At 36.8% G+C, this 22,439-nt stretch overlaps 1 protein-coding gene across 1 annotated transcript in view; it reads left to right on the top strand.

Annotated features, from left to right (window-relative positions):
• CTNNA3 (catenin alpha 3) overlaps positions 1–22,439 on the top strand; it is a 577,723-nt gene that overhangs the window by 317,299 nt on the left and 237,985 nt on the right. Inside the window, exon 8 of the mRNA XM_075423092.1 lies at positions 21,794–21,874. Within this exon, the coding sequence (XP_075279207.1) occupies positions 21,794–21,874 (81 nt within the window). The remainder of the gene's footprint in view (positions 1–21,793; positions 21,875–22,439) is intronic.

Raw genomic sequence — 22,439 nt, 5'->3', positions numbered from 1 at the left:
AAATGCAAGAAATTCACATAGAAATTTGGTTATGAATTTACTTCATGTGGATTTTAGGTGACTTGGGGTGTTTTTTCCAGCAGATTAATGTTTTGGTTTTTTTTTTAATGGTAAGTGTATATTAAGGAAAGGATTTTATAGGGAAGATACCTTTATATAGACACACGTGCTGACCTACATGGATGTATGAAGAGGTTAACTCCACTGAAAGTAAAAAGCATCTGAGCAGAGAATCATAATGGCATTCGTTTTGATTCAGCAGTGCCTTATACATACGTACTTAATATGGGCAATTTCACCTTTTTTCATTTGGCTTTAGTTATTTTCTACTATCTGTCCATTGAAGCCCATGGAAATGGATCCTGTTGACTTTGTTTCAGGCTCTTAAAGCTTATGTTCATTTTAAAGGCCTATTTTTGTCATACGTCAGTGAAAAAGATAGAATTATTCATATGCTAAAATCTCTCTAATGAATAAAGCTCTTAATTAGAGCTATAGAGAAAAATAGTTTCAGTCCGGCTAAGTTCTTATTTCACATTGTCTGTGTAGATTTATGTTTTAGTTAGATACCCAGAAGACTGCTTTTTAAAACAAATCTTAATTTCTTCAAGGTTAGATGTCATTGTACTCTGAAGTTCTAGCTGGGATAAGAAGCACTATGATATAGTGTCATTCTTTTGGCATAATTATCTACCTGTTTAAATTCTCATAAAAAAGTTGAAGTTAAATCATAGTATATAAAATATGAAGAAAAGGCTGAAGTAAGAGTAGTACCTTTTAAAGGAATTCACGGCAGATGAGAAGAAATACACTAGGCAGGAACAACAAGAACTGGTTAGATTTCATACATAAAATTCAGCTATCGTAACGAACACAGGTTTTGCCCTTCTATGATCTTGCTGCCCATGTCAAAATTGGAGTTCTCTCTGTATGTGTATGTAAATTTTTTTTTTTAACCAAATATTCAGTGATCAGAAATCAGCAACAATGCCCATGTTAGAAAACTTTAAAATCACACACTGATTGGCAGTTTCAACAAGCAAGCCGAATGATAAATGAGTATGAACAGAAACTGAGTTACTTCTTTACCAGCAACTCTCATTGGCTTCATTTAACATGCAATTCTTTAGAAAACCGTACAAATTTGGCAGGTCTTTGATGTAGAAGCGCTACAATATGACTGAGTTCTGGGAACACTTCTTTAAAAAAAAATCAAGGGAAGAGAATAGAACATTGCCAATTTCAACTTCAGCGTGCAGAGTGACCATGACACTTTTCACAACCACTGCAAAAATGTAACACCAAAAGTGGACAGGGTAGTAAGATATAGATACAATATTATCTGCTGTCTGAAATAACATTTGTTGTTGCCATTATTACAACTTCCTCCTTTCAATTTAGGCTAAAAAAGGAATGCAGAGACATTGCCATCCAAGCAGGTTTCTCTGCTATTCCATCTTCTCTTGAGAAGCCGTAAATGAACCTGTGTTCACTTATAAAGAGGCTTCTTATGGGAATATAAAGTCTCCCAATTACATATGTCTGATGCAGCAAATTAAGCTTATGCTGAAGATTGCAGCATAACTCAGTCCTGAGGATATATCACAAGTTCCTCCTCCATTATACCTGTTTTTGCTTTGTGGAGCACAAGAACTGGCTGGTGTATTTTCTGAACTGCAGTCTGCATCTCTTTGACTGTTCAGCTGCTTTGTTGCTTGCCCTTCTCCCAGTTATTTTCTAGGTGTAAAATAAGAAGAAACTCCTCAGTTATTGCTGAATGGCACACTGAACTTAGTTCAAAATGTTCCTTTTTAAGAGGTACGTAGATTTAACATCTTTGCAGAAGCAGCAAAAATAAAAACCTCTGATACGTTAGTGCTTGATTTGGAACAGAGGAATTAATGTAAACAAGAGAAAGAAACTGAAGAGATCAATTACAAGTTAAACCTTTCAAAATTATGTGGAGACTGTTTGAATACACCATATTAGAGGCCCAGAGCAAATACATAGCACCTATCAGAGAAGACTTTGAAACAGCTGCCGAAAGCTAAAATGGCTGAACAATAATGTTCAGAAAAATCCCAGTGACTTTAAACCAAGAGCATGCAGAAAAACTTGCCAGAATTGGATGAAGAGAACCCTCTTTCAAATAGGTCAGGTCCAGCCAGTCTCAAGAGAGTCTGTAAGACGAGGCAGAAATCAATGACTTTCAAGAGTGTTCAGTGAGTTGAAATTAATCTGTTTTTGTTATGAAACTGGTGGATAGGATTCTTACTCCTACCTTTACAGTGGACATCAGAGGTCTTTCTCATGAAGCTCTGGTAAAAGAAATCACAGAAAAACTGTCAGAAAGTGTAGCAATAAATCTTCAAAATTCTGTATTCTTCCTTCTGCTACTGGTGGTTGCCAAACTGCTGTGTAACCATGCTGAAAAGCACCTCTGTACTAAAGCACCGCTACTGCACTCGGCTTCCGCAACATCTTTCATGTAATCTTCCAGTGCCACATGATAAACAGCATCAAGGCAGTAGTGATGTTTATATGAAGAGTCTTAGTGAGAATCTTGTTTGCTGCTGAACATGGATATAAGGCACTAAACAGGTAAGCTAAATCTACTGCATAATGTTTTATATGACTAGACAGTTTGACTTTCTTTCATGTGATATGGTTTAAGATCAAACCCCTATTTGCTTTTGCCCTCAGAGGCTCCTGTATTACCAAAATGTTGAGACTGAATATATTAATGCATTTGTAGTTGTATCACAAGATACACCCAGTAAGACTTGCTGGTGAAGAGGTATCACAGAGCATGTTTGAAATTTATTTCTTATTTTTTATCAAGTGATAAAGATGAAAAGATGCCTCCCTGTTTTGTAACAGGCCAACATGCTTTATTTATCTCTTTTGCCTTTGAGAATGGAAATAGCGTTTTAGTCTAATAGAAAATCATTTGCGAAAATAGTTATTTCAAAAGGGACAGGCATTTCATAAATTTTTAGAGTAATTTCTCAGTTTAGTCATAGAATCACAGAATCATAGTCCATGCTTAACACCATAAGATAACTCCCTGTCACTCCCAGGCAGGTTGTCCAGGCTTCAGATTAACTCTGTGTTGGGTGTGGAGGCCTCTGGCTTGTTCCCTGCACTGAGCTCTGCACTGTCAGAAATACCTCAGCCCCACTGGTGCCGGCTGCATGCTGCTGCTAGCGCTCTGGGGGCAGTTACCCACCTTCTGGCTTTCCTGTGAGGAGATCTAAATGGAGAATAGTTGTGGTCATCTGGATGTGACACTTAGATCAGTGCAAGACACGCATTCGAAAGTTACATAACTACTTTTGCCCCCCTCCCCCCGTCATCTTTGATTTCTCTTATAATTTCAATATATTCTGTATAATTGACTTTTTTCCCTCTGCTTGGGCTCTCAACCATATTTATCCCTTACTTCAAATAAACTGAGAGTTGATGGTATCATACAACAGAAATGCTAATGAGAGAAATATTTTTTGCTAATTTTGGATTACACTGTATCTTTTGAAGCCATTATGCTATGTTACTAACTTTGGCTATTTTCCAAGGAGTGTTTTCATTCTTAAATGAGCACCTGTGGAAAAGCATGCATCTGTAGTGTAACCTGCTCTTTTTGGCTTCTTTCACTGTCAGGCATAGAGAAGGTGTATAAAGTAAGAAAAATAAAATAAAAGGGCGGATATTTATATAGAACAAAATGCTTGCACACACGCACTTTCTCTCTTTCCTTTCAGTCAGCTTCTCTTTTGCTTACATAGAAAACTAATGTACAAGTTACGTGCTGGAGAAGACACAATTTAAATAATCTCTTCCAAGATCCTACACAGAATCTACTGCATGAAAGCTCTGTAAATGATGAATGCAAAGGTAGATGATTAGCAACAGCCAGAGACAGTCTGAGAAAAGCTGGACATGGAGGAGGCTGGTATAGTATCTTCGGTTACTATTAGAAAAAAGAGGACGGAAGTCAGTGTGTGTACAGAGAGAAGCTGTAAGAGATATGCCCAAGCAGGACTGTCCTGAAGCAAATACAATTCAGAAAAGGATTTGGTATGTGTAAAGAAGGTGAGTGAAGCTTATAGCAAGTTGCACTGTTCCAAGCAAGGACTGTAGTGATTTTGCTTCTGCTTTATGGAAAATAATGGCGTTTCTAATCTGTCTCCGTTTTGTTTCCCTTCACTGAGGTCTTGATTTCTTCCTCACTCTTATCTGTTCTTGCTGTTGCAGCTTGCGTGCTTTAAATTTTCTGCCACGTGAATATTCTTTATGCTAATTTTTTCTTTTCTTCTTTGTAAAAATTGTTTTCCTAGTCCCATATCTACCTTTTGAGTCTATAAAGAGTGTATTATGCATATTTTAAAGTGACTGTGTAATATTTATGAACACGGACAGAACTCCCACTTGTATAATACAATTGTGTAACTGAATTGAAGAGCCCATACAGTGCTTGGAAAGCTCCAGGTACTAACATCTCCAAATAGTCTGTGTTGCTTGTCACAAATTATCCACCAGGAGTGCGTTCTCATGGATAACGTTTAGCCAGTTTGATTACACACTATGTATTCACTCATGGAAGAAAAATCAGGAAGATTGCTACTTGCTGTTGTCTCTCCTAATTTTCTGATGAACAACATTCTTGCACTAAAGAACATTCATGCTAAGTTTTTTCCATTTATGTTTTTCTCTCCACTTCCATGTGTGACTCTCCACATAAGGAATCTTTGCTTAGTGATGATGGCACTTAAAAAAGAGTGACCGTAAGTTAGCCTATTCACGTGCATTCATATTGCACAGAGACCCAGAAAAGGATCTGTTTGCTATTCTGTTTCAGGGAGTCAGACCAGAGAACTTTAAACTGGGCTTAAGGCTTTACATGGAGGTACATTAGCATTTGAGGCTGGAGTTTTGACCTGCGTGTAACAATGTGATACAAACCTATTCATAGAGCTGTTTCTGGTAAAAGTATTTGCAGTGATTTTGCCAAATGTGTGTGTACACATTGAGGTATTGTCTTTGCTCAGTGTTTGTTCTGTGTCTGGCTGCAAGGTTGTTGAGAAAAATGAGAAATTATTGTGAACAAAGATAGACTTTGAGCTTCGTCTCCCATTTCTCTGATCACTAGGGGTAGCTGTTCTTCGGCATTATCTTTATTGAGAAAGTTACCTCAATCTCTGTGTGGATCTGGCAAGAAATTATTAGACACAGATAACAAGAATTTCTGTACTTCTAGGACCATGTCACATGAGATATATATATTAGAGAGTCTAAGTAATTACTCAAAGACAAGGTGTAGTTTTCCAAAGCTTTTTTCCTACCCGTTTTATTTAAGGTATAAAGAATAAAAGGGACAGAATTCAAACAGACTCTTGTTGCAGAATCTGAAAATGTTTACAGCCTTTATATTGTCAAATTACAAGTGGGGCTTAGATATTTCAAAGGTTAAAAAAGAGAACAATTTTTTAGTGTGGTGTTTTTCAGTCTGCAGACAGGAAATATATTTTACCAAACTTGCTGATCTTGATTTACAATTGAATCAAGTTGTCATTATTGAGCATTAGGTGAGTGAATTTCTGTGGTTAGCAAGACTGAGTAAGAAAGGTTTTAATTCTGTTCTGGCATATGACCAAAAACTGAAGAGTTTTTTGGAGTGTGGTGTTAGAACCATGGTGAATAGCCCAAAAACTTGCAGAGGTTAAATTTTTCATGGGGTCACAGACGGTATCTCACATCCTTTGTAAGAACTACCAGCTTTTACAGTTTCACCCTGAATGTTCTGTGCTGGCTTCTATCACTTTGTAGTACATGTGCTAACAAATGGAATTAATTTAAACGCATTTTCATTTTAGTGACTTTTTATATGCATTTGAATATAAATTCCAAGAGTGGTACCAATGCTGTTTGTGCTCTAAGTAAGTGCATGTGCACAGATAAAATTTAAGTCATTTGCTGGCTTATTAATCAGTGCATTGAATCAGACTTTTGTCTCATTTAAATATGGATTAAAAATTCGATCAGTCTTTTACTGTAACAATTTAAACTGTTTTAACAGTGCATACCATTATGCAGCAAGGAATATGACCCATATTTTGTGAAAGGTTTGTTGTAGTTGGTGAAAGTCAGAGGACGCTAATGGAGATGCTTCTGTAATAGTAAGAGACCTATTTGGACCAAAGATTTTGGTTTTTGAACTTCAGTTTCTCTTTCAAAAGATCAGAAGAAATTTCTTGATAAAGCCCTGCTTTGCAATTCCACATTGCTGCCTAAGAAGTCAACAGGAAACCTGTTGAAAATTACTAATTCTTTTTTCCTTGCGTTAGCCTTCTCAAGATGCCATTCTCTCAACTGGCTTGTTCATGCTCAGCTTTCCATTTTCCAATACTAAACTTCTTCCCTAAGTGGGAAGCTGTTCATTTTCTGCCTCAGCCTCCAGAGTCTGTTGATGCCTTGATTTTACGGCAATGTCACTTCGTATCACGCTTAAAGTGGATGAGGATCTAGCTTCTAAGTGATGATGTGTTTTATCATTCTAATTAGTACTTTGTAAATTCAGGGATGGCAGTGTTACATGGAATGACCTTAGAAATTTAAAGTCTGCAAGAACTGGCAGCTCCTGTCATTTTCTGCCCTGTGTTGAACGTTCTGTAGGATTGATACTGGATTCCAGTTGCTTGATTTTTGTTTCTTCACTGATTTCCATCATATATCATTTATAGCCTCTTAGTATACTGCTCTTTGGTATTTCAATTATATATGAAAATGAAAGCAAAGTGTTGTTTGTGCTTCTTAGCAGCTTGTTCGTATTTTCTGTTTTAGCTTTATCAGCAAAGTTGCCTACGGTTTATTTAGGTTTACCAGTTTTTCAACTAATGCATTGAATCTTTCAGATTTGTTACCTTGTTTTTATTAAGGCTCAGGTTACAGGTAAAATTTAAGTGTATTTATCTTTCAAAATTATATTGGATGCCATTAGGTAGGATCATATTTTAGTGCATGAAACTTGTTAAAAGCATAGCACTTATTTGTATGTTGCACATTTCACAACTTTGTGGTTGCTAACAAATTGTAGTGTTAAAATAATTGATAATGTTAAATGAAAAGAGCAACATTTTCACTAGATGCCATAACTAATACATAGAGTAATAAATGATTAAGGATATTTTGCGTATCATGGGATTTTTATCTCTTTATTGTATGAGAAATAAGTGGATATTATTCAGTGTATTTCATTTAGCCTGTTTGACCTACCCTAGGCACATAATTTCTGCTATCACGTGAGTAGTGATGGCTGCCTACTGCAAAAACAGCAACAAAGCTAACATGGCTATAAACATAATTTCTTAAGCTTTTGTAGAGTACACATGTACTTACATATTCCAAACAAAACTTGCACTTCTTAATGTTTTTGCAAGTACTACGACCTCCTTCCCTCTCAAAACTTTTTGAAACATGGATGAAAATATCCAGAGGTTCCAAGTAAACATTGTCCATATATTGTTAGGGACTTTTAAGAGCACACTTCATCGTGCTTCTTATGGTTGATTTAATTGACATGTTTTAAAAGTTCTGTTTTGTCCTAGTCTCTATAGCCTTTATCTACCTGTTTTTCTTCAAATGTGACTAATTTAAAAAAGAGAATGCTGGTTTTTAGGTGCTTGAAAGTGCCATGGGATTACCACTGATGAATAATGATGATTTAAAGAAATCACTCTTACATTGGACATCTGTTAGCTTTTGGGTTTGGACTTGATCAATACAGAATATGTGAAGCAATCGTGTTTGACTATGCGTCAGACAACACAAAGCTACTCTTTCCTTTTTCTTAGAACAGGTTTGTATTGTCTCCTCAGAGTAGTGTAAATCAGACATAGCTTCTGTGCCCTGTAGCTCTGTCTTTGCTTCTCTCTTGATCACGCAGTGGGTGCAAGCGGTTGCCCTGAGAAGGTTAATGGGATTCCCCCAAAGCAGGAGAATCTTTCAGTTGGCACCTGCTCTGCTAATGTAGGCTCAATGTCTTTAGGCAAGGAGCAGCAGTGTGCAGGGATCATGGCATGTCATTTATTGCCATCTTCTGACTTCAGGTAGTGTCATGGTTCTCTTTGGCTTTCTTTAAATGCCATAGTTTCATTAGATGATGTGTGAGGATCAAGGTCTTTCCAAACCAGGATTAGCAGAAAGATAATCTGGGAACATTTTGATTCTTCTCACGCAAGTTCCTGCATTCAACATAGTTTAACAAAGCACCAAGATTGAAGTCTCTCGTAAGAAGAGCTCTCAACTTTGCCACTTTCATGTTTGAGGGTTTTGTTTGTTTGTTTCATCTCAGTAGCCTTGAGTTTAAGATATGTCGGTGTATGTCTGTAGTAGTAGTTATGTGTTAGTTCCCATTTGAGGTTTCCTGAGTGTAGCAAAAATGTCCTGTATATTTAATTTGCTGTTGTTATGGATAAGCATAAAAGAAGTCTATCAGTGATCTTAAAAAAAAAAAAATCACAGGCCTGAGTTTAAGACTCTTAAACAAGAAAAACCAACCTACAGTTCTGCAAACTCGCTTCAGTTCCAGGTACCCTTCTCACTCATGCCTTGTGAGCAGTAAACAACAACTCTTCCGTAAGTTATCATTTAATTTCTAATTAATTACAGAACAAACCTTTCCTGGAATATTTAATTTGCCTTTTCTGCTTAGATTTCTCATTCTCTTTTCGTATAATTTTGATTTTGTTCTTATTAACATCCCTCACAGACACACTGTCACATCAGATTTGCTCTTTATGTAATACGATTTACTACAGCATCCATTATGGTACCAGCACAATCTGACGTACAGCCTTTTCATGTACAATTGCTCTTGTATTTTCTTGGATCCCATTAATGTGTTTTTGTTCAATTACTATTTTAGTTGTTTTTAGTATATAATACTGTCATGTGATAGTAGAGGTATTTTGCCTACATTGGAACACATACTCTAGTTAGAAATTAACTTCTGAACCCTTTAATAGCCCTGAAAGACAGATATTCAAATGTGTACCTTCAATGTGATAAATTTAAGTAATTTGATAAAGGAGATATCCACAAATGTGTGTTTTTAGGCAGTGCTTGTTGTGGCAGATTGGAAGCATAGCACACTGAAGTGTATTTGATGTAACAAGTGTATTTTAAAATATATTTATTTGCACACAAACGATGATGCCAAACTGAAGTTATACTTTCAGCACTGAGTTCTTTAATATGTTTTATACTTTCATAAATATTGATATTTGAACAGATTCGGCTATTAATTAGAGTACAGCTATGTATTTAATTTATTTCATTGAAAGTGAAGGAATGAGTATAAATCTGAACAGAAAAAATTATCTTTGAACTCTCTGTTATTACTGCATAGAACCACAGAATGGTTTGGGTTGGAAGAGATCTTAAAGGTCATATAGTTGCAGCCCTTCTGCCTTGGGCAGGGACACCTTCCACTAGACCAGGTTGCTCAGAGCTCCATCCAGCCTGGCCTTGAACACTTCCAGGGAGGGGGCATCCACAGCTTCTCTGGGCAACCTGCGCCAGTGCCTCACCTCCCTCATCGTAAAGAATTTCTTCCTAATATCTAACCTAAATCTGCCTCTTTCAGTTTAAAACCATTACCCCTTGTACTATCACTACAGTACCTGGCAAAAAGCAATCTCTCTCCATCTTTTTATAAGCCCCCTTTAAGTACTGAAACACTGCAATCAGGTCTCCCCAGAGCCTGGTATTCTCTGGGCTGAACAGCCCCAGATCTCTGAGCCTTTCCTCCTGGGAGAGGTGCTCCAGCCCTCTGATCATTTTTGTGGCCGTCTTCTGTACCCCACTCCAACAGGTCCATGTCTTTCCTGTGCTGAGGGCTCCAGAGCTGGATGGAGGACTCCAGGTGGGGTCTCACCAGAATAGAGTGGAGGGGCAGAATCACCTCCCTTGCCCTGCTGGCCACGGTGCTTTTGATAAGACCTAAGTGACATAATTGTAAAGTATATTATCTTCTGCTAAAAACCTAATCTGAATCTACTAATTTTTTTGCTTCTGATATGATATGTATATTCAGCAGTGATAGTGCATGAAACTGGCTCATGTCATTGGGTATTCAGATACCTTGCCTGGTTCTACTTCAACTGAGATAACTGGTGTGATCACAAAATGCTGTCACCAGATTGCCAGCTGTTAATTCTCTTTTACAAAGCATTTATGCTGCCCATTGCTTCATTATGTATGGCTACCTGAAAGTATTAACACTACTGTTAAAATCAACAGGCCATAGATCTACAGTGTATGTTTCTCTTGACCTCCGAACCTCATCAGTCTTTATGGCTCTTACCTTCTATAGCCACAAGTTACCATGCTTCTTGTATCTTTTCTTCCACCTATGTATTAATAATTGTCCTTGAGCTTTCTGCTAATATCCAGGACATTTCACTAACCTTTACTTGATCTTCACTGCTGCCTCTCAGTTAAAAGCTTACTCTGTACAATTAATGATGCATCAGCACCAGATTTTAACTTACACACGTCTCTTAAACCTTTAATGAATCTTTCTTCTGCTCCTAGCTTTACCCAACATAATTCCTAGTTACTTTTCTACTGACTCTGTTCTAGTTAGGTATTTTTATTTCCTTTTTTTTTTGCTATACTCTTTCATTGAGCTGATGACAATTGTATGCAAATTTAGGTTAATTTATAGTACATTCATTCTTTGGACTGATTTGGGTGTAAATGGTTAAAAAATGAAACATGAAACTTGGAAATCTTAATTTAGGAAAAAAGTCTCCACAATGTTTAAACTAAAAGTCCTGCAGAAAAAGAACTTCCAACAGAAAGTATAATCACTTTATTAGAATGTCAAGAATGTTGCATGCTGCCAACCCCTACCATTCTGTGAAATTTTCCATAGGTACATTTGGGTTTTTTTCTGTGTAAAAACAAATAGGGGAGAAAAACACAGAGAATTTCTGCAAAGAACTGCAGAGGAGTATGGCCTGAATAGCAGACTTTCTTGATCTCATGCAGGAATCTGCAAATCCCTGCCCTGTAGGAGACTGTAATTTTCAGTTGTCTTCCCTGCATGCCATCACATACAGCCTCCCCTGCTCCATTTGTTAGCTGCTACGTTTAACAAATTGCTTTTTTTTTCCTCTCTTGTAGCACAGAAACCCAGGATCTTCAAACCTGTACTGAGAGTATAATCCAACAGCCACAGTAATGCTCTGGTTTTTCACTGTCTAGACCAATCTGCTAAATAAATGGCTATGCAATGGCCTCTTTCCTGGCAGTCGTCAGTGTAAAAGGATCATTCAAGTGCTCTTTTATCAATCTCTTTCATGTTCTTTCCCCCGTAAGTGCTAACAGCAGAAAGTATCTGAAGTAGAATAGATTTTCTCTACTTAACAATAGTGATTTTTTTAAAATAACATTTGAGTATTGAAAACATTTAGTCACGAGCTTCTGGGAGTAACACCTTGGAGTCATTTCATTGTGTTGTTTTAAATAGTGGTGTGTTTTACTCAGGAGTGACTGATAGTACTGAATTCGCCTGATGAAGTGATTGCATCGATTATTGTTTGCTCTGACAATCCCCCAAATGTCCTATGTTGCTACTTTTTATTCTGTAGTATTCCATATAGGCAAGATAGGTACAAGGGAATTCATACATTCTGTATTCATTATATGTACTGGATATTGATGAGTGTTTAGCTGAAATATTTTTATATTTGCAAGCTAAATGTCTGAACCACTTGCCTTAGTCCTTTCCTTAAAAGCTGGATTTTCACTCATTGCAAATTCTCAAATGACTCCCAGCCTCCTAGCTTCATATATTACATCGCAGTATGGTGTTAATTTAAATTAATTGCTCTGGATTAGAAAAGGATTAACTAATACATTTCATACATAATTACATGGAATTACAGTTTTTGTCTGTTTTGGGTTTCAGCCTTTAAATTCTATTTAAAAGTGCAGTTACGGATAAAATGAAATCTGTAACGTGCATGTTAGCTGAAATGACCAAACTTTGCCTGTTTTAGAGCTGAAGCTTTTGACAAGTAGCTATTTTCATAAGATTTCTGTCTGTAGATCAAGTTGTCTCATGGTTCCACCCATGCTTGTTTCAAACAGCTTCCTTCAACTCATTCCACAGAAACGTTCTAGAGTATGAGTAGCTTAGTGCTGGACTTTTTTCCCTGTTTATGACTCCTGTTTAAGATCATAACTTTTTGATTTAGAGTACAGCTAAGACCTTTAAACAAACTAGATGAGAAGGACTGTCTCAGCAACTCTACTATATTTTATTCTGAATTTTCTGCCCCCTCCATCCTCTTCCCTCCTCTCATCACATCATATAACCTCCAAGCAATTTATATGATAGTTCATCATAGGGAAGTCTTATGCTACTGCTGTAGGATGAGCCTTTCTCCAACTAAATTCCTATTTTCCTGCTGAAAAGCTGCCAGAACACTATGGTGAATGCTAGATGGATATTCAATTAAAAACTTCTGTACTAGGAACTTAGAAAATTTCTTCTTAGTAAAAAGCAGATTAACCTTAAGTATGCTTTTTGTTGTCAGTTTGATAGTATGGATATTGCTCTACTTCTAGTTATGTTTGCCTTTCCTTCCTGCATCATCACTGAATACAATAACGTTTCACAGAATCAGAGCATCACAGAATGTTCGGGGTTGGAAGGGACCTCTGTGGGTCATCTAGTCCAACCCCCCTGCCGAAGCAGGGGCACCTACAGCAGGCTGCACAGGACCTTGTCCAGGTGGGTCTTGAATATCTCCAGAGAAGGAGACTCCACAACCTCCCTGGGCAGCCTGTTCCAGTGCTCCGTCACCCGCAGAGGGAAGAAGTTCTTCCTCATGTTAAGACAGAACTTCCTGTACTTCAGTTTGTGCCCATTGCCCCTTGTCCTGTCGCTGGGCACCACTGAAAAGAGTTTGGCCCTATCCTCCTGACACCCACCCTTGAGATATTTATAAGCATTTTGTTTGACTCAAAGAAATGTAACTTCTTTTTTACTGCATGCCAATTCCTCCAATAGTTTTCAAGTTGAAACACAAACCAAAATAAAGTACCATTGGCCTTTATGATTTCTCTATCAAGTGTAAAGACTGTCATATTTCAAATTAGAAACAGTAAGTGATCATTATATTTGCTTTGCAACAGACCAGTTATGACACATTCACTTCCCATGACTCTTTTGATCAAATAAGTAACACACAAACATGAGGTTTTTTAGGATCACCTTGGAATCATGCTGAAATTTTCTAATATTACCAATGTGAAAAAAGGAAGACAAACACTGATATGATGAGATATTTACCTTTGATATCAGAAAAAAACAATAAAAATTGAAAACAGTATAGGTTCCTCCTTCCCTCCTTTGGCTTGCTCACAGTTACTTTCCAGAGAATTTAAGACCCTTCTTGTCTTAGCGAAAACCAGGGATCCCACTTTGTCCTTTTAGACACCCTCGCTATCCTGCCAAACTTCAGTTGTCTGACACTGATATTTTGGAGAGTGGATTAGAACGTGCAATATTATGCATATTCCAGCACTATAATCCTTTCTGAGGATTTATGATTAATTAGGATCTGAAAATTTCTGTGGTTTTTTTAATTAAAGGGTTATAAGTTCTAAATATTTTTTCTATTGTCTTTTTAAGGCAGTTTTATGCATGCACATTTAGAATTAAATTATGCATGAACATTAAGAATTAAATTTGTTTTGCAGTATTAGCAATTAGATATAACTAAATGCTAAAAGCAAGTTATACTGAGAGGCTTTGAATTCAGGACTTTTCCTGCATATGGATTGAGAAAGGGTAATACACACAGTGAGGAGAGCCCTCAGTACTCCAGTTGATATTGATACAGGTTGAGGTAATTCATTTCTTATGAGATACCTCATCTCACAGCATTAGATCCATAGGGAGCTGTCCATGACGGCTTGAAGAGGAAAAAAATTACAATCTCATATTGAAGCTGTTGAGGAGAAAAAAATATCTGTAATGAGAAACAGTTCCACATGAAAGATTCCTTATTTGCTCAGTTGCATATGATTTTCTGTGCCCTTCTTGGATTTTTTTTTTCTTGGCTTTTTTCTTCCCCTTTTTGAATATGCTCACTTGTTTTTCACAGAAAAAGCTTTTCTTGAGTCAGATATCTTTAAAAAGAGTGTGCTAGACTTGGTTTATTTGAGTAGGGAATCTGTGTTACTGAGTAAATATAGTGATTTTCAACCTAAAATACTTGTGGGTTATTCATTCTTTGGGTTTCCTGTATTAACAAAGACATATAACAAATGTACTTCTAAATGAACTTCCTTTTGTAGGCTTTTGAAGTACAGTACAAATATGCTTTGAAATGCTGTATGAAGAGGCCTGGGAGCATTTGCCTTTTCCAAAGAGTTACTGTTCTTTAAAATGTCAGAAATGTCAAGTTCTGCCTTTACTGTATTGTCAGAAGATTCCTTGAGTAACTTCTAAAATGTTCATTTAAGAGATTTCTCAGGCAGCAGTTAATAAGATGGCACTGCTGAGTCCTGAAAGATTTTGCAAAAGAGAAAAAAGCAACAGAAAAATGTGCATGTAATTGTTCATGCATCTGAAGAGTCCGATTGTTTAAATGAGGTTATTTGCATGCAAAAAGTTATTCCTATCCACTTCCAGGATGGGGAACAAAGAAATCTTTAAAAAAAAAAAAAGGTTTAAAAGCATGAGACATACTTGAAAACTGGGATTGTAAACAACTGGCTTCCTTTGTGTTGAAGTCTGACACAAACGTGTCCGTTGAGATCTAGAGCTTTGGGGACCACAGTTTTGGTTCATTTAGCTAGACATATGACCTTCAACAAGGGATCTTGTTTTTCACTTGAAAATTGTACTTTGAGGAGCAAGTTGAAAATTTGTAGGGTAAAATGTTTTTTCCATTAATTCTGCATGTAATGGGCAAGTATTCCTAGGGCCTAGTGATGCACAAGTTGGTACAAGGAAGTAAAAGAGGTTCTTAGCAGCATTTAAATTCCTTTGATTTTGCCTGTTGATTACAAGAGGCTTTGTTTCCACTGTGCTGGGAACTGTAGGACTGGGACTGAAGGATTTATCAATCTAAAATGGGACAAGAAAGCAGTAAGAAAGAAAACTTGAGAGGTCTCTTCTTTATGTTAGATTGAACTTCTTAAGCCAGATGCATTTGGGTACAAAGAGGTGATTGATGAGAAGACAGCTGAGGCTTGATTTTCCTGCTCTGGCAATAGCCAACTTACCATGTCCCGAGAAGCATGGGAACTCGGGTGCCTTGTGCCAGAGCAGTTTCTGTCGCTGTGCCGTGCGGGCACTGCAGGTAGTGTGGGCAGCGCAGGGAGCCAGGGGCAGGGCGGAGGCTCACACCCCAGCCTGGTGGCAAGCAGACTGAAGAGATTAAGGCCCACTGGCAGGAGAAGGGTTTAGATTACGTGGTTCTAGTTACTCGTTCCTCGAGAGGTGGTGTCAGAGGGAGGGAGGCTATCCATACGGAGATAGCTGCCCCGAGGCCTCACTTTGGCAAGAACTGAAAAAGACAGAAGTTATTCAAACACTGCTGATTTGGACCTTCCACGCTGTATTGTGTTGTTCCCACCATCAGGATGTTTCTGGCGCCCTGTTATAGTTCTTGTGGTGTGGCTGCCCCAGACTTGGCACTTCTCACAGGTGTTGCATAGCCAAGCAGTCATCACAGTTATCTTCATACTTTGTGTGACGTTCAAGGTGCCAAGTCATTTGCCTGCTCCCAGCAAAGAATGTAAGCAGTGAAATTAGTTTTATTTACCTATTGATGGCTGAAGCACTGTGTTAACTAATTTTGGCAGAAGCACACCCACTGACAAACCTCTTGGCCCTTCTCTATTAGTTCATCTGCTTTAATACAAATAAAGACTGCAACAGGGTTGAACCGGACCTTCCCTTATAAAGGCTTATGGTTTGGGGTTTTTTTTGAGACAGATGCTTGCAGCTGTCTTTACTTTGTTGAATTGCACAACAGCATTTGAAAGATCAGGGTTTCTATGAGCTGGGTATGAAAAAAAAATCTGATTTTTGTCTTTGCACAACAAATCCATGCATGGAATTTTCCCAAGTAATGGCAGCATTGTTTCAACACACACAGAAAATTGTGAAACTGTTTTTTATACTAAATACAACTTTTTTCATCACTGTTATGGTTATGTCTAGAATTCAAAATGATTTTATAGTTCAAAAGAGGAAACATTTATAAGCACCATATACCAAAAAATGGTAAATGTTAAATGCTAAATTGTAACAACGGACATAAAATGCCTGGTATCTCCATAAAGACTGTGACTTTGTTTTAATATCTTATTTAGATTGGGTGAGTTTTTTTTTTTTCTAATTATGTCACAATGTACAGGACCTTATAATTATTGAGTATGGGATTATTGTCAGTCAACACACAGCCTGAAATGATCAGTCATTTAATTAGAGCTCTGACATTTATTAACTCATCATAGTATTGACTGCTGTTTACTGTTTATCTTGACTTATTTTTATATTTCCATAGAGAACGGATTTCAATAAATGTGTTAATCTTATTAAAAATAAAATTGTCCTTGGATACATTGAACTAAATCAAAAGATGTTTATCACATAGTCATGGTACAGCTCCTGGAGATAAGCAGTGAAAATCATGTTAGTGGATTGGATTTTTTTTTCTCTTCAATCCTCCCAAGCTTGTACAATGAGTGTTTGGGAACAGACACAACCCAGGAAACAAAATATGTGCTCAGTTTCTGGCCATAGGCCTTTAAGTCTGGAAATCTATTTTCAGAAGAGCCTTTGAGTACAATAGGAATGAAGGTTATAAAGGCTGGGTTTTATCATATATATGATTTTAAACATTCCAGTGAAGTATCATTGCTTTCTTTTAACTTCTGTTATTTTAAAGCAATATGTAAGCCCAGAAATGCAAGATGAGCTTGCATCCAAGTATCTGCAGCCATTAGGAATGCCCTGAATCTCAAGCCTGTTTTGTGCATTTACCAAAAAGTCCTTATAGTGGTGTTTAAGGCAAGAAAGTCAGGATGCCTATCAAGAAAAATTACTTACTGCTTTGTGTAGTCAATGGCACACACAGATGTGTATGATATAACTAGGCTTATACTGATGTAGGCTATTTGTAATCTTACACTGCCCACTACCTGCATATATTTATTCCTTCACAGAGAACTTGGCTGAGAAGGACAGTTCTTAAACATTCCGAGCGAGGCTCAGCTGCCAGGTTTCGCATTCACTACTCCAACATCACTTTTCCTGTGTAGGGGACCCAGATAGATCCTGACCACTTCTGCTATTTGCAGTCTAGATCCTAACTCAGCCTTTGTATCTTGAGGCCCCGTGGAATGGCATGGGTAGAATCTCCTGACTGTGTTGTTGCCATACAAATACTTGAAGGAATCCTTTAGGACTACAGTAAAGTAGTTTTGAAGTTTATAGCTAAGACTCCAGCTGTTCTGGAATATAAAATTCAGAAGACATCTGATCTCCCTATGGTTGTGATAAAGTAATACTGCTCCTTTTTAGTTTACAACATTGAAAAGCTAGATTCTGCAGATGTTTTTTGAACTTGTATGGCTACTTTTGAAAAATAATTAAATTATATTTGAAATCTTGATATCTATTTCAGGTGAATATGTCCAAAATATCCAGGGTGCCTCATGAAGGCCAATTACAGTTTACTTTTAAAAGTTTGTGGTTTTTCTTAATATAAAATGAGTATTTTGGGGGGCTATTCACAAGACAAAACTTCAACCTACCAAACTAGGTCTCGCTCATTACCTTCTATAGCGAGTAGAGGCTCAGGACCTTCAGAGGTAATGCAAAAGTGATAACTTTCTGTGATGACTGTAAGGGCACCTCAAGGAAGTGCAACCTTGCAAAATTTAAGGAAATCCTTGTGAACACTTAATCACCAGTACATACTCAATACTCAAAACGAGATCTTGTTTGTTTTAGTCCTGCTAATGGGAGTTCTCCAGTTCTCAGTTGTAACTGAATTCTTGATTATGGCTAAAGGGTGGGTGTTCTTTGGTTCACACAATGGGTATGATAGTATTTACTGTTTTAATATCTATCGCTGATTGTATCGTTTTGTATATCTTGTTTTTGTATAATTTTTTATAAATTTAGCCCATATCTATTAGCTTCAGTACTTGAAGAGATTAGATGATCACTAAAGTAGTTCTGCCTAAATCTTCTTTATAGCGTACTGATCAGTTTTCAGATAGCAGACAGTGCAATTAGGTAAATATTTGTAGCACTTCAGAAGTATACACAAAGTAAAATTTAAAACCTTCTCAGAATAGCTGTATTCTTTTATTCAAGCTATCTCTTCAACTCAACAAAGTATTAAGATTGTAGAATTACTGCTCTCTTACTGCTTGCTTACTGTTAACTGTTGCTATGTACCCACCAAAGACTCCACTGGAGGCATGTTCTTGAGTCCTTCAAGGTTGTGCAGCTAATGCAAACCTATTAGTTTGCATCTGTATACCTTGGAGTGCAGAAGGATCTGTAAAGCCCGTGAAGGTCATGAACCCCTGCTGATATAACTGAACTCCATTAAAAACAGTGGAGATATGGTGATTGGTTTCAACTGAGAATTTGCCCTTAGATGTGTACAGTTTTACAAGAAAATCTGACAGGAAAGATTTTCTGCACATGTGGTTTTTGAGTCATTCAACTAATGTTGTTTGCCAGTGTGTGAAATAGATAGGCCTGTATTATTGGCAATACTCAGCATTTATCTTCAGGCTATGCAGTGTTAATTAAAAATACTTGTTTTCACTTAGTGGAGTATTAATAACAAAGTGACTTAGTGCTTGTAAAATGTTTCATATGTTAAAAATGCATTGAAATAGGAGCTGGATATTGCTTGTAATATCTTCACAAGGGAGCCATGTAGCTGTTATTACATATATTTTACAGAATAAAGCTGTAGCTGAGTGAAGGAAAACTGAGAGAAAGGAGTGAGCTCAACTGCATGATTTTTGAAATCCAGAGCCTAGAATAATGTGCATAATTTTCCTAGCTCTTATCTTAATTCAGTCACCCTGTAAAAGAATGAACTATTTCAGGATAGATGTGTTTTGTTTTAAGTACAGCAGTCATGAGAAGAATGTTAATTGACAAGCAGATGCAGAATATTGCAAATGTAGATGTTAGCTATGTCACTGGAGAGTGGAACATGGTGTAGAGATGTTCAGAACATTTTTATTTTCACTATGCCATTATTTTAATATAAACTTTAATAATATTAAATCTAAATATTATTTCTGCTATTAAAAAGCGTAATCATCTAGTGTAGATCTTGAACTATTACTGTCAGGTACATATCTGAAATGGAAGCCTGCAGAGGAATATAAACTTAAGGGAGTACTTCAGCATTCAAAAGTACTTGGGACCAAAGGACGATACCTTATAGAGCACGGCTCGAGATCATTGATGTTTAACAGCGCTCCCACAGTAGACTTTGTAGTCAAGTATCCCCCTGACTTTAACAGATTGTACACAATTCTGAAATACTTACATCTTTGTATGAAGGATTTATCCAAACAGTAATGTGGTTTTTTGATTTTTAAATTTCTTTAAGGAAGAATGAGAGTCTGCAGTTATGAGGTTACTCACATTCTGGACCTGTCCACGTTCTACAGTCTGGAGCTGCATTTTACAGTGTATTTAGTTCTTGGGGAAAACACAAGGTGAAGAATAACTTCAGTTATAATTAGGTTTGCTTTCTAGACATTGGCTATTGACAATTATGTTAAGAATTTGCAATGGAAGTATGTTTTTCCTTGTTCACTATTCAATATTTTTATGCCACTTCCTGAGTGAGGTTATTTCATACTAGCTGCGTCAAAGATTTAGGTTTGCTTAGAGCCAGTTGTATCCTTAGTTGCTACCTTCAAAGTTACAGCTTACTAGAGAACTTTAAAAATATCCCAACAGTTTACATTGATTCTGTCTTCTTAGAAAAACAGGCTCTAAATATAAAGCTTTTAAAGGATGTGCCAAACTGGAGTTGCACCTTTGTCATCTGAAAATGCATAGGCATAAACTAAGTTGGATTCACAATGCTCTCACTGGTCCTGTTTACTTAGCAGTTTAGAAGGGATCAATTTTGTTGTCAAGACTGACAATTTCTTGCAAAACTTAGTAGAGGAGTCATTATTTGCTTTGGTTCCTATGCAAGCATTGGTATGAGAAATGGTCACATTACTATGAAATAGAAAGTATCTGCCTTAGGGGATTCCTTGAAGGTTTCAAGGTGAAGTTCAGACTTCTTTCCAAGACCTGTGCTTGATCATCTGTTCCCTGCGAAGACTTTAGGCCATTTCAGAAACAGAAAGTAGTAGGAAAATTTCCAAGTCACCCTGAATATATAACCTCATTTTTTTAAAGTTATTGTTCCTTTCAGTTGACAGAGAATGTGCTGATCATTTCAAGGCACTTATTACATTATACGTTTAATATATATACTTTTAATGTAAAAGTTCTTTCCTGATCATCTCTAGTCTTTTCTTTAACATTAAGTGTGTTGCTCTGTTCACAGTTTATTATTTTTTTTGGCAAGGAAATAACTCTGAAGTATGATGTATTGTATATAACAAGGTTATACACCTAGGTGCCTACCAAGATATTACTACTTTTGTTTTCACTAGTATTTGTTCTAGTATGATTTACAAAATGAGATCAACATGTTTGTAATATAGACTTCGTAGTGTACTATAACTGAAGCCCAAATGTTATGGTCAGTATATAGCTATTTCTTGAACATTTCTGAGAATCTGATGCTTTGCCTGGTGTCATGTGTACTGACTTTCACTGTTGGTGGTTTCTTTCCTTTGGACTGGGGCAGTCCAAGATAGTGATTAATGAATGATTGCTTTAGAGAAACAAAAAAACTTTTTTCTGTACTAACATGAAAAAAAAGATTATTCAAAACAGCTAGTAGGCACAGAACTACTATGCTAATATTGTATAGAAAAAATGTTGGGCAATACAATAGGAGTGTTAAGTAGACTTTTCAAACGGCTCATAATGATACAAGCACTTTGTTTATAGATAGAAATAAAAAGATTGTTTGGGAAGTACACAACTGATTCTCTTAAGATCTCTCAAATATCTCCAGAGCTCAATCTGCTATTGACGCTGAGAATGAATGTGCTGTTAAATCAAGAGATTGTCCATTTCATTGACAATGTTTGCATTGCAACATCTTGGACATTTTGAAACTCACTCATTCTGTTTTACAGCAGTAAAATAATGAGTGCTCCAGACTAAAGCACTACCAAACTGCGTTGTGGACATCTGAGTTTATAAATTGCTTGTAAAGAGATGACGTGATTTTTCATGTGAATATTGTGATAATGGATTGGCATCAATAATATTATTAATGTTGTTCCATAAGTAACCCTTGACTATAGAAAGAATATTACAACAATTCAGAAGATTAAAAGTGTTCTGTTTCATTCCTATATACCGCTAGTAAAGCATACATTTGATTCAGTGGATTATGCTTAACATCACAAATTGGTGTTCTGTGAATATCGTGGTACTGGCTCCTGAAACGTATTAAAATTCAAAAAAACCCTTAAGCATGTAAGATTTACCAAGTGCTCGGATAAACTGAGGACACAAAGAACACCCTCGCTAAGAGATCGCAAATGACCGTTGCTGTGTTTTCTGTTGTATTTATTACAGACTGACAAGAAAGAGAGAAGTAATGCCTTGAATGTTGCAATAGATAGTATGTGCAAGAAGACAAGAGACCTCCGCAGACAGGTGAGCAACCTGGGGAACTGAAAAGGCAGAAAAGGAGACTTGAAGGATGCTTTTCCAAATTGCTATTCTCAGTTTTTGTAGTGCTGCATTTTGAAAATAATGATTTCTTCTATATTAAAAAAATACTGAAGATAGTTACACTATTCCACAGAATACATACATACAAATTTTCATAACTCTGGGAAAAAGCCCTACCAAATGAAACTGGCTGAATATATGTATGTACATAGGCAAAACTCTGCATGTATACATGTCTAAATATGTATTTGCTATAGACATATATGTAAATATATATAAAATATACTTTGAACATCAAGATTCATTTTATTTTAAATAAGCTTGCATTGTTATTGGTTGTTGGAACAGATACCTTGAAGGGACCACCGAGTCACTATGTCTAGTTCTTCACAGTTGTGAGAACTCATACAACAGAAAAGGGTTCTTGGAATACCTGGTCCACAGTCCACCCACCCATTTTGCATCCCAGTATCCTAAAACTAATGTAAGACATGGATCAAAATACACAAGTTCATTGTACTGCAGAAGGCGACCAGTAGACATCAGC

Source organism: Opisthocomus hoazin, chromosome 6 (genome assembly GCF_030867145.1).
Source record: "Opisthocomus hoazin isolate bOpiHoa1 chromosome 6, bOpiHoa1.hap1, whole genome shotgun sequence".
NCBI classification, from domain to species: domain Eukaryota; kingdom Metazoa; phylum Chordata; class Aves; order Opisthocomiformes; family Opisthocomidae; genus Opisthocomus; species Opisthocomus hoazin.
Note: the sequence above shows the minus strand (reverse complement) of the source record. Positions and strands in the feature narration are given on the sequence as shown.